Source organism: Sinohyriopsis cumingii, chromosome 19, assembly GCF_028554795.1.
Source record: "Sinohyriopsis cumingii isolate HCF-2022 chromosome 19, ASM2855479v2, whole genome shotgun sequence".
Taxonomy (NCBI): Eukaryota; Metazoa; Mollusca; class Bivalvia; order Unionida; family Unionidae; genus Sinohyriopsis; species Sinohyriopsis cumingii.
In genome coordinates, this window is record NC_142979.1 from 65,111,445 (window position 1) to 65,134,419 (window position 22,975).

At 34.8% G+C, this 22,975-nt stretch overlaps 1 protein-coding gene across 2 annotated transcripts in view; it reads right to left on the reverse strand.

Moving 5' to 3' along the window:
* Positions 1 to 1,087: 1,087 nt before the first annotated feature.
* The window catches only part of LOC149775862 (unconventional myosin-Ic-like), a 168,997-nt gene continuing 147,109 nt past the window's right edge, over positions 1,088 to 22,975 (reverse strand). Inside the window, exons 33-34 of one of the 2 annotated variants that reach the window (XR_016416624.1) lie at positions 18,339 to 18,647; positions 1,088 to 2,887 (exon numbers count right to left, since the gene is read on the reverse strand). Coding sequence is in view for 1 of the 2 variants with exons in the window: in XM_089944487.1 (XP_089800613.1) it covers positions 18,627 to 18,647 (21 nt within the window). In the remaining variant the exon portion in view is untranslated. Of the gene's footprint in view, positions 2,888 to 5,094; positions 18,648 to 22,975 lie in introns of those variants that run through there. The other variant, XM_089944487.1, reaches the window with a different exon arrangement.

Consider the following 22,975-nt stretch of genomic DNA (forward strand, 5'->3'; position numbering starts at 1 on the left):
CGATATACGATCCAATAACTAGACATAAAACGGTTTATCTAAACGGACCTGGCAGTTCTGGTAAAACCACTCGAGCTATCGAACTATTTCAGAATTCAGATATGATTGTGCTAACACCTACACATAGACTCGCGTGAGAAATGAAACAACGAGGAGTACAATCATGTACTTATCACAGCTTTTTCCGATGGAAGGGTGATGCATGGACTCTTTAAGGATGGGCGAGAAATACATTCCAAGGATTATAATATGGGATGAAATATGCACTGTACCGCTAGAAACATTAAAAATATTTCTTGATTGGTTATTAACAAGAAATACTGCCGTGATAATGTGCGGCGATCACGGTTAACCACCACCCGTAGCTGGACCATCTCCACATGATTGGCTGAAAAATTTCGTTGACCACTTCGAAGAAGTATCTGATGATCATAGAGCACTTGATGCAACATTGAAGGAATTTAAAAAATTAATCAGACTACAACCGAATAAAATTCAGTGTGAAGTAATGCGCGAGATAATTTCAGAAACACCCATGAAAGACTTTTTGCGCGCGTGGAGACCAAACGATTTGATAGTTGCAAGTAGAAAGATAGTTCGTGATACACTTCAACGGGAGTTGTTTCAGTTACAACGAGAAAAGTTTCCAACGTTGCCAGTTCCGTTATGTTATCGACCAGCAGATACGCGACGGCAAAATATCGACGTTGATATACCAGGACAGGAGAAACAGAATCTTGTATTGAATGATATTGTTGCAGTTGATGTTGATGTTGCTGAAGATGCTCTACGTGCTGATAAATCCCCGTGGATGCTTGGATACGCGATGACGATTCATTCATCTCAGGGATTAACTATTACTGATACAGTTGTTTGGATCGTTGATGATCGTATCGAATGGTCGAACTTGGTTTATCTTGCAGTGTCTCGAGTTAGAAAAATATCTCAGTTGAGACGAATCGTCATGGACTCGTCAGTGATTAGTGATGATATTGACGAATGTCAAAGCGACATAATAAGAAAAAAATTATCTGGTTATAAACAGTGTAATAAAAAAAATAAACGCGATTTTGATCTTGATGCTGATTTTATTAATGCGCTGAAACAACAACAGAATAATCATTGTGCAAGTTGTAATTGTATAACGTTATGGCGGTATCTAAAAAATGATCCAAGACAATTTACCGTAGATAGAAAAAATAACAATCTTGGTCATACACGAGAAAATATCATGCTGACCTGTCTTGAATGTAATCGACGTCAGGGTGCTGGCACCCTTGGTTCTGGTTAAGTGATTTGGGTGGTAATTGTGTATCCTCGGGAATTACTTGTAATTGTTCACGTACAAATCCACGTTGAGGAGCAGTTGAATCCAGTCTGTAGATTGCGGGTCTACCTGAGGATCTTGTCACGGTGGATATCTTGTGCGTCGTAATACTCCAAATAGGATCAGTCGCTCCTTTTTTTACCGCCTTCAAGTTCATCGGGCTCATATAAATACCTGACAGTGATATTACTAATAATGGTTGCGCTGAAAAATCACGTCGTTGTATTGGTATGTGCGCGCTTGCAATTGCATTAATAGGTTTCATGTTGGTTGTTCGAGTGATCTCATTATTTATGCTATCACACTTGGTAATCTTGCCACCCATTCACGAGATCTTTTATCCTGAACAAATTCCTTCGCGTATTGATATCCAAATAACCGCTCAGCAAGTGTTCGATTAAATCGTTCAACAATTGCCTGATCACAATGAATTGCAGTATGTCCTCGTCGTACCTTGACATTATGTTGCTTCATTAACGATGATACTGGACCAAGAAATTCCTTGCCAGGATTAACTTGTAGCAGCTGTGGCCATCGTAGACCACCTCGTTGATAAATTCGTTTTAAAGCATCGGCTACCTCAGATGCTGTTTTCGTTGATAGCGGTTCTGCATCTTTATATCTACTTGCAACATCAACAACAGTTAGCGCGTGTTTGTACCTTTTTTTACACACAGTATCATGTGGTAAGAACAGAATATCAGCTTGATGAACTTCATTAGGAACACTGACACTGAAATGTGCAAATCGAATTTGCTTAGGTGGCGGTAGGTAAATTTGCCATATTGCCTGTTTGGATAACCACGCTTTAGCAGTAGAATGTTTAACCGCTGCTGCATCAGCGAGTTTACTAATTGCTGCTTTACCTTTCCAGTATCCAATTGGTGAATAATAAATCGATTCCATTTTATATATTACCAGCCCCTAGTGCTAATTTACCTTTCATCACAGATCTTACTAACCAATTAGCTAATTTTTCTTTGATATTTTTATTTTTTATAGAATCTAGCACATGAATTAATTTCACATCTGCAATATGCATATGTTATAGATCATTGCTTTTATACACAACATCATGAGCATGGCATGCTTTATCAATAGCATTTATTGGTTCCTCGCCTGGTTTTGGTTGATCCTGATTATCAAGCCTGATATCGAGTCGAGTACCAGGACCGCAATAATTATATCCTGGTAGGTGTTTTTCTCCTGGGTATTTGGCCCATGGAGTCCCAGGTAATTTTGTTAGTTTTGCTGCAATATCACCTCCGCGTTGCTTTTTTTTTAATGCTGACTTTGTTCCTGAATTATCACCGGGAATAAATTTAAACTTCCTTGTACCACACCGCGTACACTTACCCGTAACTGCTGATCTGTTATTTTTTGTGGTAATAGTTGTTAGTGTATCCGTCGGGGTACGCATCCTGCACTTCACACAATATAAATCCATGAATATTTTATACAGCATGGATATAATTGATTTCTCAGCGACAAGAAAACGAGAACCTGTCAAGCACCATCCTGCATTGCCAAATTCAATTAGAATGATAATAATAGGACCATCTGGAAGTGGAAAGACACAGTTGTTACTTAATTTTATAATGAGATGGTTAAAGTGGGAGAAATTGTATTTAGTAGCCCCGTCAGTTGATGATCAACGATGTTACAATGTGCTTAAGGATTTTAATGAAAACACGCAAATAGATAAAGATAACGATGTTATTGAGTTTATAACCAATATTGATGAAGCACCATCAGTTGATTCCATAGACGGATTTATTAATAATTTAGTTGTATACGATGATGTGATGCTGGACAAACAATCAAATCCAGCTAGGATTTTTTCTCGAGGTAGACATAAAAACACCGATGTTATTTATGTTACTCAACGCTACACACCAATACCAAAAGTGATCAGAGATAACTGTAATATTTTAGTTGTGTTTAATGGAGTTGATACTCATACGTTGCGAAATATTCATCAAACCTGGTGCAGCGGTGACATGGATATAATTAAATTCAGAAATTTCTTTTCACAAGTGCAAGCTACTCCGCATGGGTTTATAACAATAAATTTGCACGATCCTAGAACAAGATATCGTATTGGACTTGATAAAATATTTGGATAAATTAATAGCAGCAGAGGGGGGCATGACCTCAAGTTGGTTCGTTTTTTGTAATTTCACGAGTTTTCAGATCAGGAAAATAAATGGTCTAATTAACCGGAGAATCCTCAATCATTTATTTCAAGCAAATATTCAGCTCAAAATATTTGTAGTTAGAAGCCTTATTTCGGTTTTTGGACGCTCCCAAAGTCGGTCTGTTTGCCCCCTCTGCTGCTTCATTATATCAATTTTAAAGCTAAATCAAATGCACAATATATTCTAAATTTCTGGTCTTTTCATAAACATAAGAGAAAAGATGAGACATACCTGATATGACAAAATTAGATTAGATTTAATGTGCCGTCTTGTACAAGATTTGTAGTTTCATCCTATATCAATGTTCAGTCAGATCCATTACACAAACCATAAATCAATGAATTAACAATGATTATTTTTTAAAAATTAATAAATAAATCAATAAATATTTCTTCTACTCCCACAAGTCAGAGTTATCTGGGAAGATACCACTTGGGAAGATAGGATTACCACTTGGGAAGACATGATTACCACTAGGGAAGATAGGATTACCACTAGGGAACATTGGATTACCACTAGGGAAGACAGGATTACCACTAGGGAACATAGGATTAGCACTTTGGAAGATAGTATTACCACTAGGGGAACATAGGATTAGCACTTTGAAAGATAGGATTACCATTAGGGAAGACAGGATTACCACTAGGAAAGACAGGATTGCCACTAGGGTAGATAAGATTATTGCTAGGTAAGTAAGGATTACCATAATGGATGATATAATTACCATTAGAGAAGACAGGATTACCACTAGGGAAGATAGGATTACCACTAGGGAACATAGGATCAGCACTTTGGAAGATAGGATTACCACTAGGGAACATAGGATTACCACTAGGGAACATAGGATTAGCACTTTGGAAGATAGTATTACCACCAGGGGAACATATGATTAGCACTTTGAAAGATAGGATTGCCACTAGGAAACATAGGATTACCACTAGGAAAGACAGGATTACCACTAGGGAAGATATAATTACCACTAGGGAAGATAGGATTATTGCTAGGTAAGATAGGATTACCACAATGGATGATATAATTACCCTTAGAGAAGACAGGATTACCACTAGAGAAAATAGAATTCCTGCAAAGGAAGGTGGGATTACCTCTGGGGAAGAAAGGATTACCACTAGGGAAGATCGGATAAAAAGTACTAGGGAAGATAGGTTAAAAAATACTAGGGAATATAGGATTACCACAAGGAAAGATAGGATTACCATAACAAAGGACATAATTACCACTAGGGAAGGCAGGATTACCACTAGCAATCATAGAATTACCATAAGGGAAGATAGAATTACCACTAGGAAAGATAGAATTGCCACTAGGAAAGACTGGATTACCACCTGGGAACATAAGATTACCACAATGGAAGGTAGAACTATATGTTTAGAGAGAAAAATGAATGTTTTCCAAACACATGGAAAATATAGGGAAATCTTTTCCTCATGGAGATTTATACCAGGAACTTGGCAAGACTTGGTCTCAGATGCAGTCTTATGCCCTAGTTTGATCTTGCCAACATTTATGGAGAAGATTCTACTAATCTATCAAACCAAACCAAACCACAACAATACTGGTAATTTTTATTACATTTATATTCAAATTTTATAAATAAACATACAATAAGACTAGCTTCCTGTATATTTTACATATGGCATTACATCAGTGTAGATCAGCAAATATTTACAACTACTGTCCAGAAAAAGAGCTTGTTATATACAAAGAAAAATATGTATGAAATATTATATTTCTGTCAAATAAACACAATATTACATGTATCAAAGTCACTGAATATTGATCACAAGGCAATGCATTTACCAGATTCTAAATTGAAAGGGCATTTTATAATTAGGACATTTTATTGTACATGAAATCATGAACAGCACTAAGCTTATAAATTTGCTTTTGGTTTTGGTCAATTTTAAATCAGGGTTAATTTTCAGCACACTGGATTGCTAGATTCTAGACTTAAATGTAAGTCCAGATTAGAGTTTTATTGGAGAAATTCACATCTGTTGAGAAATTGTGAAATTTTCTGTACAGAATGAAATAATATGATGAAAAAATAAACTTGTAAAATAATACAATCAGACATGCCAAATAAGGACATGGGGCAAAAACTACACATGAAAATATGCACAGTATTAGAAGCAACCTTCCATTTATTGATGATGTATTGCAACAAAACAAATTTTGCAGGAAGCATAGATGTTTTAAATTAAGAATACATAAAATGTGCTAAATTACTACTAATTATTACAAATATGGATTTCATTCATCAAAAGGTTGATTTTCCATGCACAATAATAGTTGCCTTCTAACAATAGACAAATTCAGAAATTTTTTAAAATTTTCTTGAAACTTGAAATGTTCTAAATCATTGTGAAAAATGGTGATGATAAAAAAATAATGGGATTCATGGAACAAGATATTTCTTTACACATAAAAAATGTTTTGCATACACTGTCAGAAATAACGAATACAAAATGCATTTTCTCTATTAAAAGAGCAGAAATAATTCTTAACAGAGCTGAATATTGTAATTCTATATTTTTGGTATAGTACTAATTTTGGCAAATTTCACAGTTTCTACTAGCCATGAATTTAAAAGATCTCTCAAACAATGATTCTTCTATGAAGCAATAAGACACATTCCCCAATCCACCAATTTAAGTGCTACCATAATAAAACTTTTGCAAAGTGTCAAATACTTACAAAATTAAATCATTCATAAAGTAGAATGAAATCCAGGGTCAACTGGGTGCTGTAAATCCTGATTTTAAAGAACTATTCTGATTAGTGGCTAGAATACTTCTAACTTTGAGAGGTCAGTTATCATAGGTTCCAAAAGTAATAAAATTACAACAGTTATGGTATTGATTGTAAATAAATTATATCATGAAATACTTCGGTTATAAATGGATATGAATTGAAACATAATTCACAACTTGACAAATATAAAATAACTGAGAACAGAGAAAATAGCAATATAACCAGTAAATTTAAATTAGAAGTAGTGAAACCTCAAGTCAATTAAGAATCAGTACAATTTTGCCCTTGCTATAAAGTTGAAATATATAGGTTAACATAGGTTCAAAGATTTATAATTGTAGATTTAATAACAGGTGTCATTTATAAAGTTTAAATATGTAAGCAGACTGAAGTACAAAGATTTATATCTATTGAATTTAAAAATAGGTACCTTTAAACTGAAGCATTCATAAAGACAGTTTTACAGATAGACTGACTTAAAGAAATGGTTATTTTATATTTGTTTCATATATTCCTTGTTGATGTTTCATGAATCCTTCTAGCATATTAAGAACTATTAATATATATCCTTTCTTGTTTCCTTACATTCAACTTTAATCCCTGGATAGATAGACTTGCTGCATCAATGTTCATAGTGGGAAAAGGCTACTTAAATACTGATGTAAAATTTAACCAACCAACTCAAAAGCAAGCAAAAAAAACTCCAAAGATTAATGTAAAAGAAAGGAAAATACCTTAAAAGAGAACCATTAAACAATATCAATACATTATTTTTCTGATAAAATTCATAAATTTTGGTCCTGATATGAACAAACCTCAACACACAGTTGCATATATCCTTACTGGTCCCAAAAATTATGATTTCAATGCCATGATGCTAGTAACAAAAACGAAATATCAGATACAGAAATGGAACTTTACCAAATGCAATGACTGAATCTCACTGTTTTAAGCCTATTAATTGAAAATAAGCCTATACCAGCTTTTGCAAAATTTATACCAATATCTATCTAATCAATTCAACAATAATCCCAACCATGAGTGTACATCACAAGGCTCAACCACTGTGTTTTATATCATAGTTTACAGTTTCTGGACAGATGGTTGGGCAGTGAGGATGTTGTTTAGTTTGGTTACTGAAAAATAAATGAAGATCTAGCAAACAAATTTCAACAGAACTCTGTACATCTGTTCCATTACCCCACTGAATAAACCTATTGATATTCTCCGTCAGTAGTTCCAAGGTTAAGGACAATATAGCTGAAAACATATTTTGACAATGCATTTCACTTCTCGATGATAAGTTCATAGTTTTGGTTGTTGTTATTAAAACCCGATTTTCACTCTGAATTTCGGTCTAGACAATAATTCTTGATTTCAACAAAACCTGGGTACTTACTATAATTCTCACCCAAACTGGCTGGATATTGCACCGTACAGTACATAGCATGATGACACTTTGTGGACCCTGACCACCATGTTATAAGTGTTTCACTGCATCTATATTATAATCCCCTCACCCTCACCTACCAAAGAAATATGACACCATCAACACAGTTTAGTCACAAAGTAGTTAAAAATATCCCTGGATCTAAAATTATATATATATCTGACATCTTACCATCTCCATTCCTCCTTTTGAAATCAGGCCAGTAAAAAGCGCCAAAGGTTATGCACCTCTTGCAAATGGAGACTATATAGACAAAGAGGTGCAAATGGAGACTATACAGACAAAGAGGTGCAAATGGTGACTACATAGACAAGCAATGTACTCATTTTGGTGAATCTAAATCCATCAGTTTAAGAGAAAATAGAAATATGGATCGATGGATATGTATATACTTGTATATAAAACGAGTCCAACTGCAAACTGCACTGACCCAAATCTGCCGTCACATAATGTGCAAGTAATCTGGGTCTGTGTAGCGATCTTAGGATTAATGAGTAGAAGAAACAACACAGACCCAGATCTTTAAGTACATTATTCTACAGCAAATCAGGATTTTTGTTGTTTACAGTTTGACTTGACTTATAAGAGTCTCTGAGTACATACCGTAGACAGATCTTTCACTGCATTCACAACACTGAAGCATGGATGTAGCACATATTATAAGCCTTCTATATGTGATGAAAAGATGGCATTAGGACCCCTGTTTAGGAATATGTGCGATGCAAACAGACACACTGTAATAATCATGTTACAAAATGAAGGCCTTTAGATACAAGTTACAAACTCCAGCACCAGTTGTCAAGGTTATAAAAAATATAGCAATAAATAATCCTGCAAAGCATACAAGAAATACATGCTGTAGATAGATGTACATCATTCACAGTGACTGTTTAACCTCCCTTTTTTGTGCAATGGTTGGAGTTCATCATGTACCTTATGATATGTATTCACTTATAAATCAGGTACAACTGAAAACACTAACCATTATCTGCCAGCACATAAAGCACTGGCAGATCAGAGTCTATGTTTTTTGTTCTATTTATTACTTCTAACAAGCTGCACAGACCCAAATCTGCCAACACATATCTTTTGGCAGATAGGTCTTGTGCAGTGTGCAGGTGGATCCAAATTCGTATGTGAGAATATATGGTACTATTAGATTACTCAAGAATTAACCAATACAAGCACCAATAACTCAAATCGTATACATGCATAAGAAATCATACAATATCATAATTCTTTTATAACAATGACTTATCAAATATGGCAAAAGGTCAGTAAAAGCTTGCATATCAAAATAAGCTAGATAAAATATATATTAAAAAAACAAATATGGTAAAGGTGTGTATTTCTGTTACTCAATCAATTATTATACATATGATTCTAAGGAACTAAGGTGTGTGTCTTGTCCACCCATCTGCATGACATAAACAAACATTATAAAATGATGGTTATATCCCAAAATGACCTTGGTTATATCCCAAAATGACTATATTAAAAAACTTGACCAAAATTTTAAGTGAACTTGGCCTTGATTCCAGGGCACATGGAGGTTTAGGATGCATGGAGATAGAAGGGTACTACTTATTCATTGTACAGGGCTAGTATGACAGAAATACCCCACCCCCATCCCCACATGTTTGGAATATATGACCATACAGAAAAACTCCAGGATTTGATATGGACCTTGCCTATGCTTTATGATCACAAAGAGGGTGTTGGGGGAGTGAATGTGAAAAGGTTAATACCCAGCAATTCTTACTGATTCCACAGTCCATGTATGATAGCAAACTCTCTGGGATTTATACTTGTACAGAATATGTATGTTAGCCAAACATTAGGGATTTGTAACTATACAGAGCAATGGTTTCACAGAAGGCGATGTCTCACTGGGAACCCATGCTATCAAGTACCTTCACTGTTTATAACTTGCAAATATAACAATGAAAAATTATAATAGAGAATTGCAGTGGAAAAATGATATCTATATCTCATTATCTGCTAAGCAAGGACTCCACTGAAACATTAATCGCTGCTGATGTCAGAACACATGGAACCTATGTCATAGCTACACACCAGGACTCATTGCATGACTCTCTTCTTTGCGTTTAGCCCAGGTCATGAAATACCCTACACTACCTTTAAGGTTAAGAAGATACTAAAGCTACCATATTTACTCACAAGTTAAACTGCAAACAACAAAGATCCTGATTTGCTGTAGCATTATATGCCTGCAGATCAGGGTCTATATTGTTTGTTCTACCTATTACTCCTAACAAGCTAAACAGACTCAGATCTGCTGGTACATGAAGCAGTGGCAGATCTGGATCTATACAGTTTGCAGTTGGACTCATCTAATAAGTAAGTATATATGGTATACATAAATATTTTACACAACATTATAAGCTCAAGGTCAATTAATACAGTGGAATATATAAAGAGACTGGAACATATATATGCATGCACTCACCTGTGGAATTTCTGTGCTGACTCAAACCTGCTATCACACAACAAACTTGCATATGTAGGACTTTTGTTCTCCATTTCACTTATAAGTTTGAATGCATGACAGTGAAGATCCTGATATGTTGGTGCATTGTGTGCTGACAGATCAGAGTGAATATGTTCCTGTTTTGTTGGTACATATGTGCCAGCATATCAGGGTGTATGTGCTCCTTAATATGTTGGTACAAAAAAAAATGTGCTGGCAGATCATTGTGTTTTCAATATATGGGTGCAATATATGAGAACAGATCAGAGTCTATGTGTTCCTGACATGTTGGTGCATTATGTGAAGGCAGATCAGGGTCTATGTGTTCCAAATATATACGTACATTATGTGCTGGCAGATCAGCGTCTGTGTATTCCCAATATCTTGGCCCATTATGTGATGGCAGATCAGGGTCTATGTGTTTCCAATAGCTTGGTGCATTATGTGATGGCAGATCAGGGTCTATGTGTTTCCAATAGCTTGGTGCATTATGTGACAGCAGATCAGGGTCTATGTAATCCCAATATCTAAGCATAGTATGTGCTGGCAGATCAGGATTTATGTATTTCCTATATCTTGGTGCATTATGTACTGGCAGATCAGGGTCTATGTATTCCTAATATCTTGATTCATTACGTGCTGGCAGGTCAGGGTCTATGTCTTCCCAACATCTTGGTGCATTATGTGATGGCAGATCAGGGTCTATGTGTTCCCAATATCTTGATGCATTATGTGATGGCATATCAGGGTCTAAGTGCTCCCAATATGCTGGCACAATGTGTGATGGCAGATCAGGTTTGTGTGCTACAGATATGATGGGCCATTATGTGAAGGTACATAAGGTTTTATGTGTTGTTCACAGTTTAAAGAATGTTATACAAACATAAATATTATATACAACAAAGGTAATGTCATGGACTTGAAAATCAATGTACATGTATTTTGGGCTGTTGCTCAATTTCCATGGTCAAAAGCCATTTTACATGATAACACAGAATCAGGTTACATATTCTTTATACTCATTTTTTTATGTCAATGGATCTTTTCATTTAATACAATCAAAAACAAAAGTCATGACCTTTGTAACTGCATTATAATGAATACAGTGGAAAGAAATAATGAATGGAAGCAATAAAAGCAAAATCAGAATGCATTTCTGGGACCATGAGCAAAAAAAACAAAAACATAATATGGTAGCTGAAATGCAAATGTGAAAGGAATGCAAGAATGTAAATGAAGTGGAAATGAAATGCAAATTTGGTAATATTACTCATTTCAGGGTCTGTAACGGATGTTAAGGATAAATATTATGGCAAAAGAATTTCAGATCATTTCATAGTTTAAAGGGGAAAAAATCCATGACTTGATAATACAATGGAGACCATCTACCACAGTCCTTGGGTATGCCAGATCCCTGGAATTATGGCCATAAAATTCAGAAAGTCACAATCTTGTTAAAGTGGCTTTGACACACAGTATTCCAGCTCACTGCCCAATCCTGCTTGAACTATGACTGGTTTTCTTCAATGCCATATTACACAGGGTCCTCTGTACTTGTCAAGGGACATTGTTAAGTTAATAATAAACATTACACAGATTATATTTTTATTTTAAATCCAGTTGCAAGAAAAGGTTTTAATTCAGTTTATCCTTTATTGCTTAACATGGGCAAATATAGGGATTTTCTACAGGGATTCAGTGTAACAGGGCATGCATTATTTAGCAAACAGTGGCAATATTTTCTCAATTTTCACACTTTTAAGTTTACTATGTGACTGAAAAGAACGTTTAAGTGACTCCCATCCTCCTCCTCCCATTACCCTATCTAAATCCAACCCATGTTAACCTTTATAAGCATCATAAATTCTCATAAACATTGCACATCATACTGTGACATAACATATAGCAATGCAATTAGGCAACATAACAGTGTAATGTAAGATCTTAACATTATATAATAATAGAATATCAAACTTGGTTTCATGTGATACAAAATTTAAAAACCTGCTGATAAAACATAATGACATCTGCTTGTGACATAATAACAATATATATTCAACTAGTTTAATAAATTTAATATGACATGAACTCTCATTTCAAATCTTCCTTTCATGAAAAAGGCAGTATATAATTTATAAACAAATTCACCCTGGTCATGGAACACAAATGACGTGATGATACAAATCAGATCTCAGTATGCTACAGTATACATCAACCTGGTCACGTAGGCACCTTTATTGGTATTAAGAAATAATGGCTTTTCTAAATGTAATATTAATATAGTTTGAACAAAGTCTGTTCATTCCTGATTGTTGAGTGATTTGCACCTCAGCTGTCATCACAAAACATTCAGATGAAAATTATTGATCGGTACTGACTATGCACTAGCCTGAGTCAAGAAAAATGGAGGTCAGGTTTAATCATTTCCAGCTCACAGGGTAGTGCAAAAGTTTGTCCAACATGTAGCAGTTCCAATGTGACGTAATAGCATGCGACATTCAATCTGGTTTATTCTGAATCATACCGCATGGATGGCCTTGACTAAAAACATCCAGATACTTTAATGCCAATACAAACATATTTTCTGGGGCAGTTACATGATGATCCTGCAAGGAATACTGATCAACAGGCAGCAAAAAAACCCTGAAAAATCATCCTTTAAACTTACATGTACCGTAATTATATTCTCAAAACTGACACTCTTTGGCTGAAATAGTTAAGACAGCATAACATATATACTCACTTTTAAGCTGAGTTCAACTGCAAACAACATAGGCTAAAATCTACCATTGCATAATGTGCTGGCAGATCAGGGTCTATGTAGTTTTTTGTTCTACTGATTACTGATAACAAACTTCTGAACCCAAATCTGCTAACACATTATGTAGTTTGCAGTTGGGGTAAACATATAAGGGAGTAATTATGGTACATTGATGACCTGAATGACATGTACTTTAGTTGAGCTAGCTGTCAGAGGTATGATGGACTGAAGCATTGACATCTCTGGCTTAACAATGACATGGTAGTCAGATCTTTAAAGAAAGGCCATTATATGCAATGGACATTGTCATCTCTGACTTGGCAATATGACATGAGAGATCTTTAAAGAAAGGCCATAATATGCAAACTGATATTGTCATCTCTGACTATGACATGAGAGATCTTTAAAGAAAGGCCATTACATACAATGGACACTATCATCTCTGACTTGGCAATATGACATGATAGATCTTTAAAGATAGGCCATTATATGCAAATTGACACTGACACAGCTGACTTGGCAATATGACACGTTAGATTTTTAAAGAAAGGCTGTTATATACAAATGAACATGGACACTTCTGACTTGACAATATGACATGATAGTCAGATCTTTAAAGTAAGGTCATTAAATGTACATGAAGATCTCTGTCAAGAGATGCATAAATAAAATGAAAATCTAAGGATACATTAAGGATTATACATTTGCTTTTATATCTGATACATACTACTGGATATAAATCATAAGATATGTGTTAAGTTTATTGAATCAAATCCTACAACATAAATAAAATGAAAATCTAAGGATACATTAAGGATTATACATTTGCTTTTATATCTGATACATACTACTGGATATAAATCATAAGATATGTGTTAAGTTTATTGAATCAAATCCTACAACATAAGTTATGATGCATTAACTTATGACATGTAATACATGTAAGGTAATAAAAATCTCTGATACAGTTCTGTACTCAGTTTCTGTAACATCGGTCAGGATTTATTATTGTAAGACATTTATTGCATACAATACAAAATGATACAAAATTTGGGATAGTTTTAAAGCAAGAGATATATGGAGACGCTTTTGTCTGAGGTCAAAAGATTTGACATTAGATTTTAGTACAGAAATACATAAGTACAAAATTCAAACCAACCAGCTACACAAACACAAATTGACAACTAATTTTCTCAGATAACTTTCATTGAATCTGAAATGAAAACTGGGAGTGCATTTACCAAAACCTGATATTAAACTCAAGACTGGAGTAGACTTACCAAAACCTGATATGAAAATCAGACTGGGAGTAGACTTACCAAAACCTGATATGAAACTCATTTTGGGCGTAGAATTCCAAAACCTGATACAAAACTCAATTGGGAGTAGACTTACAAAAACTGATACAAAACTAAAACTGGGAGTAGACTTACCAATACCTGATACGAAACTCAAAATGGGAGTAGACACACCAAAACCTGATATGAAACTCAGACTGGGAGTAGACTTACCAAAACCTGAATTACTCTTGAAGTGTGCTTCAAATTCTTAGATTTCAGTATGTTCCAATTAAATATAAATTGTCCCAAATGGTCCTCGCATAGCCACATTATTAATACTGGGACATTGTCAAATATCAAAGACATATTTAAAAACTGACTAATGTATAAAGTGCATCAAGTTACACTGTCAGTGTAATTGTTACCTTATCAGTTTAGTTTGTACATTATCAGTGTATTTATTACACTATCAGTGTATTTTTTAAACTATCAGTGTATTTGTTATGTTATCAGTGTATTTGTTACACTGTCAGTGTATTTGTTACCTTATCAGTTTAGTTTGTACAGTATCAGTGTATTTATTACACTATCAGTGTATTTTTTAAACTATCAGTGTATTTGTTATGTTATCAGTGTATTTGTTACACTGTCAGTGTATTTGTTACATTATCAGTGCATTTGTTACAGTGTCATGTACTGAAAGTAAATGGTTCAAGTCAGCACCTTTACCTTCTCTATATGTTTTTGTAATGATGTGTTGGCACATATATTTCTGTGAAAAAGAACATAAACCACAAATATTTTCATATATTTTCTTATTTTCATACAATAAAATTTTTAATAATGATTTGGACCTTTCTGCAATATACCATAACATAAATGAATGAATGCAAATGTAAAACAAAGTCTACCTCTGTGGAAGTGTTTGCACATCAAAAGTAAAGGATTGATAACAAATTTGATGAGTTTCAGGCGTTATATTTGCTCAGATAGTTATTTTATCTTTTAAATATCATAGAAATCAATGTAGTGAAAGTCTTCAGCTTTCGTTTAACAATAGTGTCAAGATTTCTCACCTTATCAGATGATGTCATGAATTAGAAAGACAAGACAAGGCAAAGGCTAAACCAGCAACCAGGCAAAGTAGTCAAATTTTCTTGCACTACATTGAGCTCTGCTAAATGTTCTAAAGAAATAATGTCATTAACAATTAGTTAAACAATTTCTAAGCTATTCAATGATAAATAATCCTGAATCATATTTAATGAAAGAATGGCATGCATGTATGTCTACCAAGAAAAGTGCAAATTCACATGCCGACCAAAAAGTTACAGCTGATTGTCATGTTATCTTTGACCTTTGACTTTTGATGACATCACCAATATTAAAATATTACAAAATATTTCAAGTCCACACTGCTCTTCTTGTTTAATGCCATTGTTGATAGGCCATACATGGCAGCCAGTATAACTTGTGTTCAACACTGCCATTGTTCAGCAATGTGGAGGAAGAACCTGGCAAAACCCTGGAAAGAACAAACGACCCATGGAGAGCTACTACCAAGCTTTCCCACATATACACATTGGCCAAGCCCAAGACTGGAACCCATGTGGACAGAGATGAGATGGCATTGATCAATAAATGCAAGCACTTTAGACTACTCAACCATCCAGTCTTCACTGTACAGAGCATTTACAATACAAAATGCAAACATTTAAGATCCCAAAGCAAAATTGTGAGAGTGATTAAAGTGTTAGTAAGCCTAGCCCCATTTTATTTTTGTACTTAAAGGAATTTGAAATAATTAGGTGGCCAATTTTGCATGATTTGGTCAGGTTTGTACAACAAAAACTGGTTTATATTTGGCACATATTCTTTAACTAAAATCTGGAATGATCCTACATTTTGGCCTCAAGTCTCCTCCGAGCTTAGGGACAATTCCTGTCATTAGATACAATAAACTAGGGAAGGTATTTTGAAAAGGTATGCACTGACATACCATGCAATACAAATCCAAGTTGGATCAATCAGGATATACTTTCTGTCTGTTGCAATTCTCAGAACACAAGCCAAGATGCCTACCCATATCACATTTGTTACTTTATATGATATGGACTTAAGATAGGTAACAAGAAAGTACAGTTGATGAGATCATATATTTATAAGCATAGTTCATGTCAGTCACTGGGATAAATGATATAGTAGTTTGACACAACTCAAAGTGTCAAGCTGTATGACATATGACATTATACATTGCCAATGTGTCATCAGTCTTAATTTGTAGATCATATTACACAGGAACAGAACTGTGTAGGATAGGAATCACAAAAAGCTGAATATGTCATAAATTTGTAATGTAATGTATATTATTAAACATGCAGACACTGCTTTTCTGTATTCTGTAAACATGGACTAAACACAGCAACACAAGTCACATTAAATATCATATAGCACTTAAATATCATCACCTGTAATTAACATTTACATACAAATTTTGAATCACATTAGGCACAATGGACACAAAATAAATATTGGCTATTAAATTATATCTACAATATCTTCTCATGTATAACACACAGTCATCACCCAGACCTGCATCCCATTTGTGCCACCAGATCATGATCTGTGGTTTTAGTTCTGTTCATCATTTCATACGAACTGCACAGATCCTGACCTGCTGGCCCATTCTACAATGTTAGTTCAGTATAGATCCTGACCTGCTGACCTGTTATTCAATGTTAGTTCAGTTAGAGCACAACCTGACCTGCTTTCCCATGATACAATGTTAAATTAGTGTACAGTCTGACCTGCTTGTCTGTTATACAATGTTAAATCAGTGTACAGTCTGACCTGCCAGCCCATTATACAATATTAAATCAGTGTACAGCCTGACCTGCTGGCCCATAATACAACATTAGATCAGTGCAGACTGATCTGCTGGCCCATTATACAATGTCAGACTAGAGTAAATCCTGACCTATTGGTACATTATGCAATGTCAGATCAGTGGGTCTCTGCTGTTCATATCTGAGAACATGCTATAAGACACCCACCCAAACATTATAAACAGCTTATTATCATATACTCTAATTTCATCCCAGACATAAGTAGGGAGAACATTTTTCAGTAAATTTTGTTATCAAGTGGCACAAGTCTTTGATAAGAACGTGCATCAATATAACATAATCTGCAAGACTGTTTCATCTACATCATTAATAAAATTATGAATAGAGCTTAGTAATGTCTATTTAAATATTTATAAATGTTTTTAAGAGACTTGGCAGATGGTGCCAAATTTAAATCAGAGCACGTAATAAACATGTATATTGTTTGATATTCCAGGTACACTCACTGATTTGGCATAGCTAACTTGTATAATCATCAGCAACTGCCAAAATAACTTGTCCAGCAAAGATAGTACACAAATAATGACCTATAGATAGCATTCATCTGAGCACAAATACTGTCATCAAATACTCTGGATAAATTTGACAGTCAGATATATAAAAAAATTGCATTTAGAATAATTTTCATGCACTGTAAATTTGTTTTGTGGACTGCAAACAATCTGAATACCCAATCTAAAAAGAGTTCAACAAACTCAGTGTCTGACCTGTACTCACATGCTTGTCAGTATAAACACCATTTCTACCTTTCATAAAGTTTGAGGCAAAAAATGTTGATACTACCACTGTACCAGGATAACAGTGGTGACTATATTTCACATTGTTTATGCAGGTAAGAAAAATATTCACAGGTGAGGAACAAAAGACCCTCTACTGATTTTTAGTTTATCCACCAATTTAGACACTGTTGTAAACATGTTTTTACAAAACCATGCAACAATGAATGAATTCAAAGTAACTCAGATATAAGTTATTATTTTAATAAGAGTCTGATTCACATAATTTGAATGCTTGCTAAATTTTAGGCCATGAATATCACCAGTTTAAGATCTTTAAATTCCTTACATGGCTGTGTAGATTATGACAAAGAAACAGGTGACATTAAAGCAGAGAAGATACATTATAAAGGCTATCTTGGAATGCACTTTCTTACCCATGAATCCTTCTGTGATGCCCATTCAATGTTGGTAAATTTCATCCAAAATCTTAATGCTGATGATGAAAATGCTGCTACTTCTGAAAAAGTAATCCCCATATGCCTCTATCTGCCATGTCTGCTAAGCAGATTGCTTCCAGTATTTTTACAGTCAAAGAAGTCATGGGCAGATTTAATGCAGGTAAAATTCAATAACATGGTCCCAGCTGTAAAGTGCTGCTCTATGAAAAACTTTGCTGATGCATCAAAATTATTTTTGCTGTCTTCCATGAATCAATCTGTATACTAGACAACTGCAGGGACAATCTGAAACAATAATTTGAAAAAATATTGATACATATATTGTCATATTCATAAATATTGTAAGCAAAGCTTGAATGTCCTACTCACACAGACAGCTCTTTTGATAATGTGTGTAAGCGAAATGATGTGCACAAGCAATACCTAAGCAGTTTGCATGCATATTCCATTTCTTCATTACAGAAACAATAGACAAGTATGTATGTATGTATGTATGCATGTATGTATGCATGTATGTATGTATGCATGTATGTATGCATGTATGTATGTATGGTATGGTATGAATGTATGCATGTATGGTATGTATATATATATGTATGTATGTTTTCAACATGCATCATCAATTATTTTCTTTGTCAAAATATCCAATGTTTTTACTCTTCTGTTTCATTTAATGACAATATCATTAAATATTTCTTGCATCTCTTGAGCATTACACAGACAAATAATGCACCAGAAAAAAGTCATGCTTTAATCGACTGTTATTGTTGTAGTTATTTCATTATTCCTTTAGTACCTAAATGAAACACCAGAGTAAACATGTATATACAGGTGAAACATGGGTTATATTTATATAAACAAAGTATAGTAAATGTCAAATTTCTTACCGTGCATGAATTAAATGGAATGATCACACACACACACATGTATGTATGTATGTATGTATGTATCTATGTTGTTGTTGTAAGGTTTAATGCCATTTTTCAGCACACAATAGGCTATACATGGTGGACAGTATTAATGGTGGAGGAAGAACCCGGGAAAACCACAGAAAGAACCACCGATCCATGAGAAGCTACTGGCAAGCTTTATCACATACCTACATTAGCCAAATCCAAGACTTGAACCCACACAGACAGTATGTATGTATGTGTGTTTATGTATGTATGTATGTATGGTATGTATGTATGTATGTAATGTATGTATGTAGGCATGTATGTATGTATGTATGCATGTATGTATGTATGTATGTTTGTATGTATGTATCTATGCATGTATGCATGTATGTATGCATGTATGTAAGTGTGTGTGTATGTATGTGTGGGGGGGTGGGGGGTGGATGGGGTGGGTGGGTAGATGGATGGATGGATGTATGTATGTATGTATGTATGTATGTATGTATGTATGTATGTATGTATGTATGAATGATGTAGGGTTTAATGCCATTTTTCGGTACACGATAGGCTATACATGGCAGCCAGTATTAATGGTAAAGGAAGAACCCAGGAAAACCCCAGAAAGAACCACCGACCCACGAGAAGCTACTGGCAAGCTTTCTCACATACCCACATTAGCCGAATCCGAGACTTGAACCCATGTAGACAGTCTGTATGTATGTGTGTTTATGTACATATGTATGTATGCATGTATGTATGTATGGATGGATGGGTGGATGGATGGATGGGATGGATGGATGGATGGATGGATGGATGTTGTTGTTGTACGGTTTAATGCCATTTTTAGCACACAATAGGCTATACATGGCGGCCAGTATTAATGGTGGAGGAAGAACTTGGGAAAACTCCAGAAAGAACCACCGATCCACGAGAAGCTACTGGCAAGCTTTCTCACAGAATGTATGTATGTGTGTTTATGTATATATATATGTATGTATGTATGTATGTATGTATGTATGTATGTATGCATGCATGCATGTATGTGTCTGTATGGTATGTGTCTGTATGGTATGTATGCATGTATGTGTGTGTGTGTGTGTGTGTGTGTGTGTGTGTGTATGCATGTATGTATGTATGTATGTATGTATGTATGTATGTATGTATGTATATATGTATGGTATGTATGTATGGTATGTACGGTATGCATGCATGTATGTATGTATGGTATGTATGCATGTATGTATGTATGCATGTATGTATGTGTGTGTGTATGTAAGTGTGTGTGTGTGTGTGTATGTATGTATGGTATGTGTATGTATCTATGTATGGATGGATGGATGTATGTATGTATGCATGTATGTATGTATGTATGTATGTATGGTATGTATGGTATGGTATATATATATGTATGTATGTTTGTATACATGCATGTATGTATGTGTGTATGTATGTATGTAAGAGTGTGTGTGTATATGTATGGTATGTGTATGTATGTATGTATGTATGTATGTATGTATGTATGCATATATCTTTTGCATGTATGTATGCATGTTGTATAATGTATGTATGTATGTATGTATGGTACGTATATATATATATGTATGTATGTATGTGTGTGTATGTAAGTGTGTGTGCATGTGTGTGTGTGTGTGTGTATATATGTATGGTATATGTATGTATGTATGCATGGATGTATGGATGCATGTATGTATGTAGGTAGGTAGGTAGGTAGGTAGGTAGGTATGTATATAGGGTTTAATGCCATTTTTCAGCACACAATAGGCTATACATGGTGGCCAGTATTAATGGTGAAGGAAGAACCCGGGAAAACCCCAGAAAGAATCACCGATCCACAAGAAGACACTGGCAAACTTTCTCACACACCCACATTAGCCAAATCCGAGACTCGAACCCATGCAGACAGTATGTATGTATGTGTGTGTGTATGTATGTATGTATGTATGTAATATGTATGCATGCATGTATATCTTGGACCTTCCCTTAAGCATTTTCTTAACAGGTGTTTAAATGCAAAGTACCATCTGTAACATCTCTCTGCTTCAATATGGCAAAAACAAATTACGATGATCTTGTGTTATATGCAATGAGAAAACTTTTAAATAATCGTAAACACTACGTATGACATGAACAAATTTCATGTGTATTAATGAGTTTGACAAATGTTATCTCCATTTAACTGCATGATAACAATGACCACTTGAGTGTTATTTTACCACTGTGAAATCTTCAATCCTCACTGAAATTAGGAGCCATCTGATGTCATGATTTTCAAATATTAATACTGGAATTACTTTAATGTTCTCATATGATGACTATTTTCATGATTTATTTCTCAGGAAAATTAGCAAATGGAAAAAGATGCAACTAAATAACAATGATGCATGTAATGCAAAATTAAATAACAAAGAAAAGAAATTGTCATTTTCAAAAACTTTTCCAAAAAATATTCCATAACACTGTGGTTGATAATCTAACAACTATTGACAGTATTAGGTAGTGTATGTTGTACTTGTGTTTGTTATTTTTAAATACCAAGTACTGTATTGTGTGTGTATCATTTAGATTGTTAATGTAGCTTTACAAATTTTCCAGTCATATCGCTATGATGTCATCAGCGTGGCAGTTTAAAGTGATGTCTAGCACTGAGGTATCATGCCGCAGACATATAGCATGATGTCCCACCCGGTCACATTATCCTGACACCAGGCCGATCAGTCCTAACACTAACCTCTTAACACTGAGCACATAGTGAGGCAGCTGTTAGTACCATTTTTTAAAGTCTTTGGTATGACTCAGCCAGGGTTCAAACCCACAACTTCCCACATCCGGGGCAGACGTTCTAACCACTAGGCCACCGGAGCAGTCCTAAATTAAATTACCTTTCTGTTTCTGAATGAAAACAGTCACTTATCTTATTTGGTGAGTCCCAAAATTATGGTGCTAAATAAAATCACTTACCATGACTGTCTGAAGACATTGGTGCAAAATAAAAATGTTCAGACACAATTTTTATGGGTGTCTGAAAACTTAGGGTGTACAAAAACTTACAAAATGGCTGATATGTCACCCACTACTTCACAACATTGAAACTTGTTTTTGGTAAAGAACTTGTGCTGGCAAATCAGGGATCATAACTTGTCCGAATAATGAGATGGAATATACCAAAAATCTAGCTCATTCAATATAAAGTTCACAATAAACAATTTAAATCCAAAACAATTTAAATCCAACATTGCGGAGTAAAGTGATGCTGTGGAAACCATAGGAAGTATGTATTTATCAGATTGTGGATGGAGGGACTGACAGACTGATGGATGGATAGACAGCCTGAATGCTATAGGGCTCTGCCTAATTCATTGAGTGGAGCTCTGATTAGGTCTCATTGGATCTTATCCACATTACTATGTCAAAATCATTGTGTATTACAAAGTATTTTCATAATTTAATATAATGTTACAAAATCTGGGAAAGGGTCTTGGGTGGTCAAGTGATCTAAAGCATTCTGCCTCTACAGATCACTGACATCTCACCTCTGTCCGTGTGTCTTCGAGTCTTGGGCTTGGCAAATGAGGGTGTGTGTAGAAGCTGCCTGTGCATGTAGTTTTCTGTTGGTCACTGGTTATTACCGGGGTTTTCCCAGTTTCTTCCTCCACCAGTTATACTGGCTGCTATATATGGCATATCTTGTGCTGAGAA